At 58.7% G+C, this 16,751-nt stretch overlaps 1 protein-coding gene across 5 annotated transcripts; it reads right to left on the bottom strand.

Annotated features, from left to right (window-relative positions):
* Positions 1 to 1,452: 1,452 nt before the first annotated feature.
* Positions 1,453 to 15,722, bottom strand: SLC38A3 (solute carrier family 38 member 3). Of its 5 annotated transcripts, none has more exons than XM_041762783.1 (16): positions 15,577 to 15,722; positions 7,877 to 8,026; positions 7,701 to 7,782; positions 7,417 to 7,532; positions 6,782 to 6,855; positions 6,606 to 6,698; positions 6,422 to 6,503; positions 5,201 to 5,283; positions 5,051 to 5,109; positions 4,622 to 4,786; positions 4,462 to 4,541; positions 4,121 to 4,221; positions 3,756 to 3,880; positions 3,526 to 3,670; positions 2,490 to 2,593; positions 1,453 to 2,401 (listed from the first exon to the last, which is right to left on the bottom strand). In XM_041762783.1, exons 2-16 carry the CDS (start codon positions 7,975 to 7,977, stop codon positions 2,297 to 2,299), a joined length of 1,515 nt encoding a protein of 504 aa, XP_041618717.1. In that variant the 5' UTR covers positions 7,978 to 8,026; positions 15,577 to 15,722; the 3' UTR covers positions 1,453 to 2,296. The 5 variants fall into 5 exon arrangements, with proteins under 5 accessions (XP_041618717.1, XP_041618720.1, XP_041618719.1 ...); XM_041762786.1 differs by lacking the exon at positions 15,577 to 15,722 and adding an exon at positions 15,136 to 15,551; XM_041762785.1 differs by lacking the exon at positions 15,577 to 15,722 and adding an exon at positions 14,351 to 15,104.
* Between the last annotated feature and the right edge of the window lie 1,029 nt (positions 15,723 to 16,751).

Below are 16,751 nucleotides of genomic sequence, written 5' to 3'. Positions count from 1 at the left end.
ACAGCCAGGGACAGGGGATACTCGTTTTCAGTCACATGGGCACTCAGCTTTTAGATATAGTCCAGTGGCCACATTGCCTGCCTCCTTCCCCTGGGGTATGCTGCCCACTGGCCAGGCTGGAGGAGACCTTGCTGGGCAGGCAGAGGTCTCTGGGGGGCCAGAGTCCTTCTTCCACCCCAGCTCTAGGGGGAGGGGGGAAGGAGGAGGAGCAGGTGGAGCTACAGTCAGCATATCCTCTTGGTCTGAGAGGCCTAAAGCCAGGCTTGGGGTTTTAAGGGAATCCAGGCAGTCCTGCTGCTGCTCTGACCTGCAGCCTTCTTTGGACAGAGGGAGTATGAGAAAAGACCCCAGGGTCTGTCAGCAGGATGGACCCCGTCCTCCACTGCCTCCCACTCTCCAAGAACCACAGATCCCATGCAGGGCTGTGACGTAATCTGATCAGAAGGAAGCCAGAGACCCCCAGAAGGCAGCCCTTACACCAGTACACTCTGGGCTGCAGCCACCTCTAGGCCAGCGTCCAGCTCTTTTCTGGGGCTTCAGGGCGCCCGGGTAAGTCCCCAAGCTGGAGTCAGGCGCCTGGGGCTAAAGGGAACTAGACTCAGGAAGCCCCCCTCTGGTCAGCTGGCACTGCCATGGGCCTAGCAGCCACCAGCTTGAGGAAATTCTTTCTTCAGGGGTTTCCCAAGCTGGCAACTGCCTTGCCAGTTCAAACCGGATTTTTCCTGCTGCCCTTTCCCCGGCAGCCTAGCCTGGTGCAGGGTCTCTCCTAATGAGGGTTTGGTGCCAAGGCCTGGACAGCTCCATCTTGCTGGGTACCAACTGGTTTAGGCCTGCCCCAGGCAGTGGGCAACTTCCCAATCCCATCTGGGGCCAAGGCACCTGAGGCTACCCTGCATCCTTAGACTAGCCTTGCCCTGCTTTGGACCCCCTACTCAAAACTCAGTGTCCTAATATAGGAACTCACTAACCCACCTTTATTCACACTGGGTTTTACTATTAATAGATCCGCCTGACAGGTCACAGGATTTCTGGACTTTTGTCGCCAGACTCAAGGCACTGACAGAGGGTTGACATGGCAGCCAGGGAGGGCAAGGGGCCCTTCGGCAGGGCTTCCGCAGGGCTCGGCTGCCCCCAGCTCAGACCCTCCCCGGAGCTGCTGGGGATGCACCTCACGTTGCCTCCTTCCGGAGGCCTCTCTCTGTCCCATTTCCTGAAGCCTCATTAATTCCTCCCCACCTCACCCCGTGAGAAAGCAGGTCTGTGCTGAGCCTGGCCCAGGTCCAGGGCTGAGTCTGAGCATGCCACTGGCTGGTTTGGGAGGAAGGGGGCCTGTCCCACCCTCATCTCAGGGAAGGAGGCAGGAGGGGCCCCCATTGCCATCCGTGTCTCAACGTCCACCCACTTTCCAGAAGCACAGGGTCCACGGGGATCAAGAATACACAACATAGCTGGTCTTATGTATAATATTTATAAAAGGGGGCCCACCGCCTCTCCACTCCTGCCCCAGACCAGCCCCTGGGGTCTTTGGCTCCCAGGGGCAGAGACACTCTGGGCCCCAGCCTCTTTCTTCTCCCAGAAGTGGAATGTGAGCTATGGCCCAGGCTTGGGGTGGGGGTGGGGGAGTCCCAGCCTCCCCAGGACTGGTGAAGCGGCAGGGTAGGGGTCCCTTGGAGGTGCCCACACCAGCCTCACACTCAAAAGAACCTGCTGGCTCTAGGTATGGGGGGTGGATTGCTTCTGGTGACAGGGATGGGAGATGGAGACAAGAGTATCCAAGGCCTGAGTCCAAGTGACTGAAAGGGGCCTCGGGGAGAGAAGTGGGGGAAGGAAAGTGCACTGAGGGAGATGAGGCCCCAGGGTGCAGGCCATGGGCCAGCAGCAAGGTGGGAAGATTGCTGCAGGTGTGGGTTCCAGCTCTATGTGCCCTCCTTACAGGCTGTGTGACCTACAGGCTGTGTGACCTCAGGAGGCAGCTGCAGGGCCTCAGTGTATGCATCTGTGCAAGGAGGACAGATACTTGGGTGGGATCTGAAGGCAAGAGGAAGGGAGCAAGCATACAGTCCCACCCTGCTCTCAGCTCTGGAAGCCCCTGTAGCCCAGGAGCCCAGCAAGGTAATGGTCCAAGGGCCTTGGTCCTGGCTCTAGCATAAACCTTCCACAGAGAGGATGTGAGGCAGGGCCAAATGCCATAGTGTTAACCATGTCTTTCTCTTCCCCCTTGGCTGGATCCGGGAGCAAGGGCTGAAGACTCTGGGGGTACTTGGACGAGTAGACAGAACAGGATGGGTGTCTCCTCCTAGTGGCTTCCTCCATGCCGGTCAGTCCCTGACACCCAGTCAATGATAATGAAGCTCAAACTCATGGTCATCAGCAAGAGGCCAAGCACAGCGAAACAAAGGGCCTGTGGGGTCAGGAGTCAGAATCAGGTGTGTGTTCAGGGCAGCCCCCTCAGCCCCATACCAGGCCCCCAACCTCCAGGACCCACTCACCAAGATTTTGGGGGTAGACTTTGCAGGTTCCTTCTCGGTGGGCATGATGCGGAAATAGAAGATGGCAGGGAAGATAAAGATGAGGCATGGGGCAGACGTGGCACCTGCAAAGAACAAGGCATGTCCACATATTGGCTAAGGTCCAAGCGTGGACCCTTCAGTGAGATCAATCATTCCTTGTTGGTGGAGACTCAAGATGAGAGTTCTCCACTTGAGAACTCTGTCTAATTCTGGGGAGGCCGCCAGGTCCCTCTCCTTGTTCTCTGTCTACCTGGATGGAAAGCTAGTGCCGTTGGCAGTAGAAGAATCTGTCAGTGAATGAAGCTAGCAAAGAGAAAAGGCAAGCCAAGAGACAGAGACAAAGCCTTGAAGATATTGAGCTCCTAGGTATAGCTATTCCTGATGGCCTTTTCATTATTTGAGCCAATAAATTCCTTTCTGCTTAAATCATTTTGAGGTGGATTTCAGATATATAGAACCTACAGTCCCGTCTATGATATCTGTGACACTCAGCCCCCAGGCCTGTGTGTTGGTCCCTGCAGAGTTGGGTTGGGGAATCAGTCTCCTGAATTGGGTCACCCCAAAGATATCTCATAATGGTCTGATCTTCCAGCTCAGAAGCCCAACTGGAATAGGACAGTGGATAGAGCATCAAACCTATAGTCCCCTGATCCTAGAGCTTAATCAAGGCCCCCCACTTACCAGCTGATGGCTCTGTTACTCCTGTAATCACTATGGACTTCAGTTTCTTATATGTGAAATGGGGACAAGACCCAATGAGATCCTTTGTGGAGGCCCCTGGCACTTGGGCTCTACTCTGTCCCAAAGCATGGGGAGTTTACTCTGGTTCTGAGCCCTCAGAAAGGATTAGAGTAGCCCTAAGGACAAAATCTCAGACAAGAAGCCAAGCTGTGCACGTGACCAGTAGCCATCACTTAAATGTAGGGTATGATCTCAGGAATCTGCCAAGATTTGCAGATAGGAAATTCTCTGGGCCAATGCCCTGCCTCTATATACAGCTGGGCCAGACCCTCACCGATGACCCCGAAGATGCCCAGGATATTGGGAGCGAAGATAACCAGCAGGTTGATACAAGTGAGCAGGCCAATGGCAATGAGCGTGTGCCGCAGCCAATTGAACTCCTGGTTCTTAAACAGCATCTGTTGGATGGCTCGGCGCACCTGGGGAGTAGGAGGTGGAAAGAGTCATTGATCTGTTGGCTCCATCAGTCCCACCCTGCATCTGTCCACCTACCCACTGGCTCACCGGAAACAGAACGATTGGCACAGTGAGCGTGACTGCTGTCAGCACGGCCACACGCACACAGAGGATCAGCACATCAAATGGGTCCACCTTGCTGTAGGTGTGCAGTAGCTCCGACTCCACCCCATCTATGGCAGGCAGGGAAGGTGGTTAGCAGGTGGCCCAGGGAGAGGGTGGCTCTGAGTCTGGGCTGACCCTGACACTGTGGGAAGTGGCAACAGACTCACCTCCACAGCTGCAGGGCACAGTTAGGCATCACACACCTAGTTAGCCCCTATAGTAGGCAGGGTGTCACGGCCACTGGCCAGCCCCATGCCCCCCAGCCTCCTGGTGCCTGCCTCTGCTCTGCCCCCATGGTACAGCCATACCGTAGAAGGTGAGGTAGCCGAAGAGGGCAGCCAGGAAGTACATGACGTACATAACAGCGATGGACAAGTTGGAGATATGCTGCATCTTCTTCTTGGAGGGACTATGGCAAAGCAGGAGAGGAGACTGGTTGCCAAGCTGAACCACACCAGAGATCCCCATGTGCCCTGGGGTCTCTCTGGTACCATACCCTCACCCTTTGGCAGCTCTGGAAGTCTCCTTCTTGCCCCCGTCACCCCTCATGGCAGCCATGGAGATCTTTGATAAAGTGACCTGGCTCCTGTCGCTCCCCACCCCCCACCCCATCCTGTCAGGACCATATTCATTCTCTCCAAACACCTACTCCTTGAGCTCTGTGTAGATGGGCAGCACCTCCGGATGGCAGACGAAGGCGAAGGCCATGATGGGAATGGTATATGCCGTCTAGGGAGACATGGGGACTGTGTCAGGGCAGCAACCTCACTCTCACAGGGCCCACCGCCTCCACCCTGACCTGTTGGAACCTGTGAGTTGAGTGTGAAGTAGCTTGGGGTGCAGAGGGCTGTGGCCTCTGTCTCAACTTGCAGCTGCGCCTCCTCCTTGGTGACCTCTATGAGGCTGACGTTGCCTGTGATGTTGGCAAAGTTGAGGGGCAGTGGGCAGGGCACATGGAACTTTTTGTAGATGACCTGGGTTGGGGAAAGGATGAGAAAATCAGGGCTAGACTAGGTTTGCTCAGAAGTCACTAGAAGCCACATCTAGATCAGGACAAAAGGAGCTGTCTTCTGACCCAGGCTTCCCAGAAAGGCCTGACCCCTCCCCTGACAGGGGAGGCTCCCACCCCAGGTTTACCCCTTCCTCTGACAGAGGAGCCCTTCAGGAGACCTGCCCTCCCCCTGAGAGGGGAGCCCCCAGGAGACCTGCCCTCCACTCCAGCATGAAGGGTGACTCACTGCGATTAGGAAGAACACCATGCAACTGAGAGAGAAGCCGCTGGAGTAACCCAGGTAGCCTGCAAAGTGGGGAGGGGCTGTGAGACTGGGGTCCCCTCCCAGGCTTCCCTCCAACATCCCCCTCCAAGGCCCTGGCCCTGCCACACTCACCAAGCTGCCGCATCAGTGCCAGAGGCAGAATGACAGTGATAGAAACTAGGATGACCAGGTAGTTCCCGTTCATGTACCAGTCCCTGCAGGGACAGGAGTGGGGAGCCAACATCAGTCTCCTCAGCCTGGTTGGGGGGACTGCCTCCATACCTAATCAGTGCCATCAGTGGTGCTACTGAGTGACCCCTGAAAAATACTTGTTCATAGCTCTGAGTCTCGCTTTCCCCATCTGCGAAATGGACATTCTCTCAGCACTCTCCTGGGCCAGGTGAGGACTAAGGCGCTCGGCTCCTGCTTTGGTGACTGTTACAGGTGTAGTCACTGCTGCTTTTCTCAGGACACACAGGTCTGGGTCCAGTCTCCCCAGGAAGTGGCCCCAAGGGGCCCAGGGAGGTGGTGAGCAAGATGAAAGAACCTGGCTCTGGGGGGGGTGGGCGGACAGTCTCTGTGAGGGTCTTGGGGACTTGCCAAGGCCCGGTACACCTGGTGGTCCCTCCTGGCATCTGCATCCTGCATCATCTCGCACCCCACCCCCACCAAGGGACTGGGGGCATAGAGAACTAAAGGGATAAGGAATCAGACCCTCTTTCCCAGGAAAGCCTAAAGGTCGACTCCTTGGGAAGGGCCCCCCAGGACCCGGGGGGAAGAATCCTGACATGTCTTCTCCTTCCAGAGTGGCTCTCAACTTCAAGCCCCTCTGTTTGCCTGTGTAGGCTGTGTGGCCTAGGGCAGGGCCTGGTTGTCTTCTCTGTCTCCACCCACAAAACATGGTTGATGCCATTAGTGCTGGCTAAACTGATGATGGGCAACTGGGACACCATGGGCTTAATTTCTTGGTTGGGAGGGGCTAACACCCAAGCCATGATCAGGAATAGCAGGCGCTTAGAGCTAAGCCCAAGGCTCTCAGGTCCTCCCATGCTCACAGGTGGGACCCAACTTCCCGTGCTCAGGTCCGGGCCCAGGTGGGACCCAACTTCCTCGGCCTCACCCTACCCCTTGCTTGATCTGGCCCTCCTGGGGGATTCCCCTAGGTGCTCCCTAACCGGGTGTAGACTAAATGTCAGCTGTGCTGGCAGCTCTCTGCCCCTCCACCAGCCACTTGCAAGCACTGTCTCGTCTCTCCCACTAGCCCAGCCCGGGTTCCCAGGGCCAACAGTGCACACAGAGGGGCAAACTAAGGCCTTCCACCCTAACCCAGCCCCACTCCACCCTGGAGCTCACGAGGTTTGCTCCTCCAGGTTCAGGAAGGTCTGTATGACAAGAGGCAGCTCAGACTTGATGATGTACAGGTAGCTGGACATGGCTGGGGGGAGAGGGGTAGGCAGGTGCTGGGGTCAGCTAAAACATCCAGCCTTCATGTTGCCCACTGGCCCACCACCTGCCTGTGTCGGCCTGCCAGCCTCACCTCCAATATTCTGCAGCGTGATGGCCAGGGCCGCGGCCAGCTTTCCTGGGGTCCCAAAGGCACGGTAGCCCAGCTGCTCATAAGCACGGATGCCTGTGGGGACAAGGACTCAAAATAGTCGGGAGTGCTCTCCCCAATCCAGGCCTCCCTTGCTCCACGTTGGGTTGGAGGCTCACCCACGATCCCTGAGGACTTGAGTAGCAGGTGGATGGAGTAGCTGGAGAGCAGGGCGACGGCTGTCAGGAGGAACCTGAGGAAGATGGATGAAAAAAAAGCCACCTGGGGCTTCTCTGGCTGCTGGTGGTGGAGTGATGAGCCCTGAGAGGTGTGGGTGTGTGAATCTGTGTCTGGACCCCCAACAGGTGGGGGTGCAAGTTTGATGGTCCCAGCAGTGGTGAATGCCACCCAGTTTGACCCAGGGTGAGACATGACCCAGGAGGGGCCTCTGAGCACCACCTCCTTGAGTTCTTGGAACAAACATGTTTTCCATTTGGGCTGCAGGGCAGAGCTCCCAGGTAAAGGACACGTGTGCCCACACAAGGCCTGGCCACGGGGGTTCATTCATCACGTATAAAGGTGGTTGAAGGATAGACTCAGGTCTGTTAGGCTTGCCCTGTGTTGTCATCTCAGCGGGTTTACTGGGAAATGAGGGATATTTGTCTGGCCATGGCTGGGTTTTTTTAGCTGTGGTTTGGGTTAAACCCATCCATTGCAGTCTGCATCTTGGGATGGCAAACTGGGGGCCTGTGAGGTCATGGCTGTTGGCCTGTTTAGGGGTCCTGTCTCCAGAGGGTTCGCTGAGGGGACTTACAGGAAAAGGATGATGCCCGTGTTGGCCATGGCGTAGGCGAGCCCCAGGATGCCGCTGCCCATGATGGCGTTGCTGAGATTGAACACCGACATCCCAAATGAGGTCTTCCCCTCAAACTGCAGGCACCAGAGGGAGATGGGAGGTGGGGACGACTCAGCAAAGCATGGAGGGCCTCCCAGCACGCCCCCTCACTGGCCCTTAGCCTCCCATAGCTGCTCCAGAGCACTTCAGTACTGCACGCAAGCTCCCCACGGTGTCCCGAGCCCCCCTCTGCCCCGGCTCACGTCAGTGAAGTGCTGCTCCTTGCTGGGGCTTTTCTGTAGGAAGCCCTCGCCCTCAACACAGCTCCGTCTGGGGCCCTCGACCCTGCAGGCACAGGCCAGAGCAGCCAGCTCACCTCCAGCCCTTGCTCTGCACCCTGCCCTGCCCTGAGCCATGCCTGGGTCTCCCCTCTGCTCACCTCTGGTGGCCTGCCGTCGGGGTGGGGGCTGGGAGCAGCCCCTCTGAGTGTTTGCCGTTGGGCACCAACTCCACCATTTCCGTCTGCAGGGGTGCCTCCATGGTCAGGGGCCACCACCAGGAGCGCTAGTTCTCACACCGACACAGAATTCTGCAGAGCAATGGGTCCCTCTGGTTATCCCTGCTCCCGGGCTGCGGCCCAGCCTCCCTACAGCCATAGCACACCTCCCAGAAGGTCTCACGTGGACTTACGTGTGTATGCAGCTGTGCCTGCTGCCTCCCTGGGACCTCCTTTTGGGGGAGTAGAGCTCAGATAACTGAGTTCTCCAGGACATCCCGAGGGGACACCTCAGCCAATACATAGTGCCCCTCACCCCCTCAACATACCAGCCCAGGCAAGCCCGTGGGGGCCTCGGTTTCTCTGTCTATGAAGTGAGGATCAGCTGGATGACCTGAGTTCAAAGCCCAGTGGTGCCCAGACCCTAGGATGCTGAGTCCCGAGCATCCAGGCCCCACTCTGGGGGTGGGCCCTGGACCGACTCCCCCTTCCCTGACATTAATACCAGGAGACGGTTTCCTGTGCTGGCCCTGTGTGCCAGGGGCCTCCTAGCCAACCTAGAATGGCACTGCCCGACGGCTGGAGGCCTCGGGAGAGGGTGAGGGCTGTGGGCCCTGTTCCCAGCCGCCCGGCGGGCACTGCTGGCAGCCAGTACAAAGGGCCTTCTGTGGTCTGAGAGCTGGCGCTGGGAACGGCAGGCGCAAAGGCTACCCCCCCGGAGCCAGGAGGCCTGAGGCGGTGCTGGGTGGCTGGACACCTGGGCCCTGCCCGCCTGGCCACGAAGGGCCCTTGGGGGGCCTTCCAGGAAATGAGTGTCCCAGGGCCGAGCTCTCTGGGCCACACAGGCATCACCCTCCACACAGCCCTGGCCTTAGGGCCATGTTCTCCTTCAAGCCTCTCCTCCCCTGCTAGGGAATACTGTCACCCCTTAAGGGGCTACCCTGCAGGAGTGGACCCCTAAAGCAAATTCCCATTTCCTGGAACCCCAGGCCAGGAACTCAGGACCTGACGCAGCTACAGAAAGGCCTGGGTCACTGGGTCAGTCCTCCCTTCCCTGCCTTCAGGCCATGGCTCTGCTAGGTCTCAAAGCAGCCAGCTCCCTCCTTGCCTCACACCAAGCCTGCCCCCTGCCTCTCACTAGCCCCTCTCCTATCCCTGGGGCTGGGAGCCACCTACCCCATGCCCAGAAGTTACTTGGGTACGGTTCCCCAGTATCTGTAAGGACATCCTGAAGGCCAGGTAGGCCAGTAGAAGAGCTAAGACCCGAGTGGAGACCGAGGAGGGGGCAACACTGCCATTCACGTCCGCCACAGCCCAGTCTATTTTTTTTTTTAAGGTTTTATTTTTAAGTAGTCATGACACCCAACGTGGGGCTCAAACTTACAACCCCAAGATCAAGAGTTGCATGCTCCCGACTGAGCCAGCCAGTCACCCCTACTGGAGCCTAGTCTTGATGCCATGGTGCCCCCTCTGCTTGGGAACTCTGAATCTTGCCCTGAATGCCCTATCCCCACTCTGGATCTTGGTGGTCTCAGGTCTGCTTAGAACCCAAAGCACCAGGGTTCTTAGCACTCGGGGCTATATGTGGGGACAGGAAGCTAGGTTCAGACCTCAGACCTCAGATACCCCAGTATCCTGGAGGCAGCCACAAAGAACTGACTGCAGGACCAGCTTACCATTGCCCCAGGCAGCCCCAGGCCAGAGTTCAGATCCTGGGCATTTCGGTCCCGGGGACTCCATACCTGGCACCCTTAGACTCCCTCAACCTGCCTCTCCTTCTTCTTATGCTGGCATCTGAACCTATCTTACCTCCAGCCCTGCCCACTCAGGACCATGACAATGTGGCCATCTCCTCTTGTGCTCTCCTCCCCTGGACTAGAGCCCCCAAAGTCAGCCTGTCTTCATGCGCCTGCCTGAAGCCTCACCATCAGCACTTCTCCAAGGATCCCAGGTGGGTGTGGAGATGCCAGAGTCACTCCAGAGTGCCCCCTGGCTCTCAGCTAGGGTTGCCCTTTTCAGCTAGGTAGGGCCTCCTACCCTGGGCAGGCTGGGACAGGCCCTCAGAGTGTGCTGAGTTGGCAGCTTGGACAAAGCACCCTTCTCTGCCTTAATATCCTTCCTTAGCAGCCAGGCACTACCTCCAGGGAGACCACAGCCCACTGCATGGTCATGGCCAAAGTGCCTGAGTTCCTTTCTCCAGGTTCCCCATCCCCCTAGCAGGACTTAGGCCTAGACCTTCATTGCCTGTCTATTACTCACAACCAGTCACCGCTGGGTCTTGGCCTGGCTTGAGATCCCAGAGAGGACATGGAATATCCTTCCTTAAGTGACTTCTAGCCTGAAAGGGACAAAATCCCCAAACATATCCCCCACTCTATGGCTCCTACAGCAATTGAATGTGAGCCACAGAGTGCTGGGATTTGAAAAAGGGGAGACAGAGGCATCAAGGAAGCCTTCCTGGAGGAGGAGGTGGTGGAGCCAGTTCTGACATCTCAGGAGGAGTCCCAAAAAGTGTGGAATAGGAAAGAGTACCTGAAGCAGAAGGCATAGCATGGGCAAAGGCTCTAAGGTGTGGTATGAGGCAGAATGAAGGTTTCCACGGCCATAGACAAACCCAACAAAGCCTTGAAGGCCAAGTCACGGAGTCTGTACTTCAGTGTAGGGCAGGACTAGGGGCTGAGAAGCCAAGGTGGAGACGAGTGCTAGCCTGGCATGTGGGCCCCCAGGCATTCTCTGAGGCTGGCAGCCCATTCCTGACATCTCCCATCCTTGAGGCCTACCACCTAGCAGGCTTCTTTGTAGCAAGGAGTCAGGGTAGATCCAAGGATAGCCTCTGCCTAAAGAAAGCTTCCAGCCAATCCTGACTTACTGTTGGGAAAGCCCAGAGCAGACACTCCGAGTCTGAGTCCCAGCCTGGTCCTGCCTCACTGATGACCATGGGCAGAGTATTCCTCACTCAGGACCTCGGTGTCCTCTTGTCCTCCAGAGGTCCCGTGAGGTCTGGCAAACCTGGGGACAGAGTGAGGAGCCTCCCCAGGGCCTCTGTTCCAGACCATGCCATGGGCTCCCAGGAAGGGGTCAGGCTCCAGGGTAGAGAGATCACTGCAACCTTGGGCAGATCGTCAGAATGGCATCTGTCATGGGTGCAGCATGGACTTGGGCAGGAAATCGATGGCCTAGGCCACTGCCCCGGGGCCTGTTTGCTCTGCTAGGAGATAAGGGCCAGGAGAGGCCAGGAACCACAGGGATAGTCCAGCAGGTAATGCTCGCCCACGCAGGCATCACAGGGTGAGAATTTGTCAGACACACTTCGAAAGGTGTTGAGTTTGGTAATTAAAGATTTTGAGGCCCAGGAATCCAGGCCACTGCAAGGCCACTGCTTGCATCAGCTGCTGTGGGACACATACCTCTCTGTCCCATGATCAAGGTCCTTGGAGCCACCAAGGACTTGAGTCCCACTTTCCTCCTCAATGCTCAGGGACATAAGTGGGTCTGCAGTAGCAGGCTAGCTACAGGGAGGCATCCACACTGTCCTTCCCTCAGCCCTGTGGCCACATATGCTTAGTGGAGCCACAGACCCCATAGAACTTGCTGCCATATATATATGGCCCCCAGGTATCTGATGCATGGGAAGGCCTAACCTCAGCCCATGTCTCAGGGTAGAGGCAGCTGGTCTGGCCTGAGGGTCCACTGTGGTCCACTGAGGCTCAGGGATGAGGGCTGCCTGCGCTTCCAGCTCACCCATCCTTATTCCCCTCCTTGGCTGAGACAAGGTAACCCTCCTATTATGGCACCCCTTTGTCCACCTGGTTCTCCAGGCTTCAGAGGGAAAACACCATCCTAGGACAAGCTATCAGTCAACAAGGAAAGTAGACTCAATGGACATGTTTGAATTATATGTTCTCAAGGGCACAGCCCCAGGGATTGGTGGGGAGATGATTGCTGGGGTCAGGCGACTAGAGAAAGGGCATGTGGAAGGGTGTTCTGAACATGGGAGAGTACTACAGCCCCATACACCCCTAGCCCCTTCTCCAGATTTTGACCTCTGTAGATCCAGTACCCCATCCACTACTCCTTCCAACAATACTGGGTAAGTGGCCAACACCTGGTGGGCACTGAAGTGGGTGGTATGCAGGAAGTAGCACATCCAGAGAAAGGAAGATGGCTCAGAACATCAAGGTATCAGCAGCACCAATCCCTCCTAGTCTAGCTCCCTGGCCCTGGTGTCTGGGGTCTGTGCTTCTGTGTTCTGGGCATCCGGAAGTGTCTAGGAGGATCTGAGGCGCCCAGCTGAGGCCGGAAGTTGGACTTTCCTGTGACAGGGTACATTTTCTAGACACCCAACAGATGCTTAGAGTTGGGCCTAGGCCCAGACACCTAGGCCTTCCCTCCCACCCAGCCCAGGACCTTCCTTGCTCCCCCAGTGGGAGCTGCAGCTGGAGCCTCTCTGCTCGAGACTGGGCCAGAGCCAGCAGCAGACAGACCCCTCCCCCCATTGCCAGCCTGCTGAGACGGACGTGCAGCCTGAGCCCCAGCTGAGGCAAAGGACAGGACATCACGTGCCTGTGGCCCCCCAGGGGCAGGGGAGACCCCGGGCCAGCCAGCCCATCGTCCTCCCTCCTGACCCGGAATCCCCTGGAGGCAGCCAAATATTTGGACAGCCGGACTTCTGGCCCCAAGGAAAGCAGGAGCAGGGGCCCGAGGCAGCTGAGGACTCACTGGAGACCCTGGTGGGGGCAGCTGAAGGCAAGGTCGGCCTGCAGGAGAGGCACCATCCACTGTCAGGCAGAAGCAGAGAGGCAGAGGGAGGGAGGAGAGAGACAGGGAAAGAGGAAGGACAGGAAGCACATCCATACGGTACATGTGTGTGCATACTGATCCAGACAGAAAGACAGACAGGCAAGCACAGGGAGATAGAGAAATGCAGATGGATATAGAGGTACCCAAACAGGAAAACTGACACACAGAGAGGTGGATAGACATTCAGATGGGGAGACAGAGAGAGAGGAAACCAGGGAGGTGAGAGGCAGAGATGGCCAACCAGCCAGACAGAGAAACAGGGAGACAGCCAATGAACAACAGAGAAAACCCCAGAAGGAGTGAGAAGGGAAGAGGGAGCCAGAGGCCCAGGTGAGAGTGGGCAGCAGGCCCAGCGGGGACCGCAGGGATGGCCAGGCAAAACCCTGGAGGACCCTGCAAAAGGCAGCCACAGCATTTGCAGGTTCCTACGAGGGCAGGTTATGCCTCTGTTAGCTAGGTGCAGGGACATCCATGCGGTGGGACTGAGCCCACGAGGGCTGCATGGCCAGTCCCAGCCAGAAAGCTCACCGCTCCCCAGTCCGGCACTTATCTACCCGCACAATAGAAAAGATACACAGAGGTGACAGTCAATGGAAGTGACCCCCATTCTCAGCAGCCAGGCACGTGTGCAGACGTGACGGCCGAGAGGCTGTGTACAGGACGTGGCCCGCAGAGCGGAAATTCAAAACCAAGCCACCCCAGGCCGCTGACCGGAAAGCCCCTGCTGCCCCAGCAGCTGGTCCTTCCCTTTGGCCCCCAGCAGCTCTGCCTGATCTTCTAGAGTGCCCCCCACCCCCCGCCGCCGCATCTGTCTTCTTATCCAGAGTCAAAGGCCAGCCCTCCATCCCCCAGACCAAAGGTGCACAGGGCGCACGGTAGGCGCTCAGTACCTGTTGTTAAATGAATAGAAGAGGTTCCAGGTCCTTAGCAAGCCCCCAGCCCCTCTGAGCCAAGCTCTGAGTGGCCCCTGGCCCTTGGCCATGTCTGTGCTAGACCATGTGCCTACAGGGTTCCTATCTTATCATGGCATAGGCTGCACATCCCACTGCAGCTTTCTGTGCACACAGATACCAAAACTGTACCTCCCTTGCAGTCAACCACGCCCCTAAAACACGCTTTCCCCTCAGAATGAGTGCCTTGTTTCCACACACAGCCTAGACTTTCAGGATGTAGTCAGTTTGGCTCAAAAACCTTCCCTGGCCCTACTCAGAGGCCGTGAACCACCCAGGCTGTCTTGTGTCTCAGTTTCTCTATTTGCCCAAGGCTCCAAGGCCACTTGCTAGGGCAGCAGGCACCAGGACAGGAACAACCTAGTCATCATGGTTTGGCCACCTAGAGCCCTGGACTGGGGTAGGGATGGGGTGGGGGTGGGGGCAGAGTGATGTGGGCCAAAAGAACCAGTACTGGAGAAAGAATGGTTTGAGAAGCCAGTGAAGACATGGGCTCTATGAGCCCAGGCAGAGTGAAGTTTTGAGATACACACCCATACCCTTCGCAGAGAACTGGCCCCCTGTCCCCAACCCCAAGGGGTCAGAGATTCTCATTTTTGATTCCAGTCATTCCAGCCCTCTTGGAGATGTGCCAGGCCTGGCCTCACCCACCCTTGATTCCTCTCACCTCTGGTGCTTCCTGCACGAAGACTTCCAAGGCTGTGCAGAGCCTCCCCCTCTCAAAACGGAACTATCCCCAGATCTCTCCAGCTTTCTATGCTCCAGACTGAGAAGCTCTGACGGATTTTCTTCCTTTCTAGGAGGAACTGAGCTCCATGCCAGACTGTGTACTGAAGAGGAAGGGGTGGAAGGTCCAAAGGCTTCTTCCAGAGTCAGAACAGTGGCCCAAGGCCGCCACGGAAGGAAGGACTGGCAGGCTGAAGGAGGGATGAGCCTGGGTCGAGGTGTCCCCCAGGGTGCAAGGTGCAAGGTCCTTTGACTCAGTCCCCCTCAGACTTGTCTCAGAGCCTACACCTGAGCTCAAGGCTCAGGTCCCCGTGGGGGAGAGGGCGGACTCCCACAGGCCCCGCCCCCGGCCTCCCCCTCCCCGGGTGTAAACAAACGCACGCATGCTCCGCGGCCAATCCGAGGGGCTAATCGCGCGGGGGCGGGCTCCTGCAAACCCAGCGTCGGCCGCGTCTCTCCGCCCGAGTGCGCGGCGCCGGCTCGCACACCCCCGCCGCGGAGCCAGGCGGCTAGGAGCGCGCACGGAGCCCCGCCTTCGGGCCCGGGAGCCACACGCGTCCTGTGTCCGCCGCGCCCGCTGGCCCGGCTGCAGATGGCACGGGCTCTGGGACCAGCATGTGCCCCGGGCCCCTCCGGCAGCCTGGCCCGATCTGCCCTCAAGCCCCTGCCCAGCGCAGCCGGGATAAATATACTCGGACTGCCGGCGTGCCAGCCCTGCAGACTTGCCTGTCAGGCGCCCGTCGGGCAGCGCTCCAGGGCCGGCTCCCGGCCCCTCTCAGGCCCCCCCGGACCCTCTCCGGCTCGTGCCCGCGGGGTCCGGCCTGGGGAAGGCCATCGCGCACCGCCCGAGCCCCGACACGGCGTCCGGCGGCCCCAGCCCTGAGGGCTGCCGACCTCCTGCTGCCCCGCCCGGCCCCGCCGACAGGCCCCGAGGCGACGAGGTGCCCCTCCCGGGACACCAGCTCCAGCCCGGAGCTCAGTCCTGACCGGCGGGTCCCCGGACCGGAGCCCAGAGCGCGCGGGTTTCTGGCTGGCGGGAGGCCGGGGCGCCCGCCCGGGGCTGGGCGGGAGAGGGGGGCTGCCAGAGCCCCGCTACGGACGGGAGGGTGCGCGGCGGGGCTCTGCGCGCCCGCTGCCCTGGGCCGAGGTCGGCGCCCCCAGCGGTACCTGGCCCGGCGGGTGGGGACGCACGGTGCTCCGCTCTGGCTGGCGCTGTCCGCTCTACTCCCAGCTGAGCGGCGGCGGGGGATGAAGGGCGCCCGGCCCCGCCCCGGCCCGCCCCCGGCCCGCCAATCCCAGGCGGCGGGCGGGAGGAGGGGCTGGTCTGGGCAGAGGCGGGGGGCCTCCGCCCGCCGGAGCAACGGGGCAGCCCGAGCGCTCGAGAGCCCCTAGGCAGGAGAGCGGTTGCCCCGGGAGGACTCCACCGAGTCCCGCAGGAGGAACGCTTCAGTCCAGAGTCAACTGTCTCTGAGTGCCCCCTTAGCCCCTGAAATGCTCTGCCCTCACCTCGCGGGAGCCAGAAGAGAACAGAGCAAGGCTTCATGTCGGTGAAGGGTGCTTTCAGTGGGGGAACTTTCAGATAGCAATCAGTCACAAAATGTCTTTTCTGCCTGCCTCACCCTTGCCCAAGCAGAGATGAGATGGGGGTGAGGACGGGGGCTACCTGCATCAAGTCTTCTGTCTTCACCCCGGATATCCAGGAGAGACAGGGTAGGGCCAGTGAGGACAGGAGGTGAGCATGGCTAGGCCTGTGCTGAGCCCTCGCTGGGCTCTCCCTGGCCGAGCCCCTCATTTCCTTATTTCTAAGGAGTAAGCGACAACTGTATCTGCTCATGGGAAGTGGGGCCCTGAACTTAGTGCCATGGGGGAGGGGTTTTAGGTTGTCTTGTTCTTGGCTGGGGACTCCTATCCCACCCCTGCCTGCCTCCTGCCCGAGGCCTTGGTGTTCAGAGGTGGGTGGTAGATGTTAAGGCCCCTCAGGCCTAGCCAGCAGGGAGCTGGGAGAGGCCTTGACCTTGGGGGTGAGCTGGGGGGGGGGTTCCCAGAACAGCTGTGTCCCTTGCTTCTCAGCCACTGGCTCTGATCCGATTAATCCCATGGCCTCTGCTGTTCCTAGCCAAGTTGGATGTCTCTGTGTCATGTCTGCCCCCGTCCTGGTACTGGGGGAATGCCCTCAGAGGACGGGCCTAACCTCTCTCTTGCCCTGGGCTAGGAGTCAGGACTCCTGGATTCTCTTCTTACTGACTCACAGCACCACCAGAGCCAAACCCTAGCCTATCTCAGTTTCCCCTTGTATCATAGGGAAATGGCTCTGTCCTCTCCCCGGCCTGAGGGGAGTGGAT

Source organism: Vulpes lagopus, chromosome 7, assembly GCF_018345385.1.
Source record: "Vulpes lagopus strain Blue_001 chromosome 7, ASM1834538v1, whole genome shotgun sequence".
In the NCBI taxonomy this organism is placed as follows: domain Eukaryota; kingdom Metazoa; phylum Chordata; class Mammalia; order Carnivora; family Canidae; genus Vulpes; species Vulpes lagopus.
Note: the sequence above shows the minus strand (reverse complement) of the source record. Positions and strands in the feature narration are given on the sequence as shown.

Excerpts from the sequence above, each read along its gene's own strand:
- SLC38A3 (XM_041762783.1), bottom strand. The coding sequence starts at position 7,977 with ATGGAGGCACCCCTGCAGACGGAAATGGTGGAGTTGGTGCCCAACGGC. Across the intron at positions 4,542-4,621 it reads ACTTCACACTCAACTCACAG|ACGGCATATACCATTCCCAT; the intron begins GTTCCAACAGGT and ends ATGTCTCCCTAG. Across the intron at positions 2,402-2,489 it reads AGTCTACCCCCAAAATCTTG|GCCCTTTGTTTCGCTGTGCT; the intron begins GTGAGTGGGTCC and ends CTGACCCCACAG.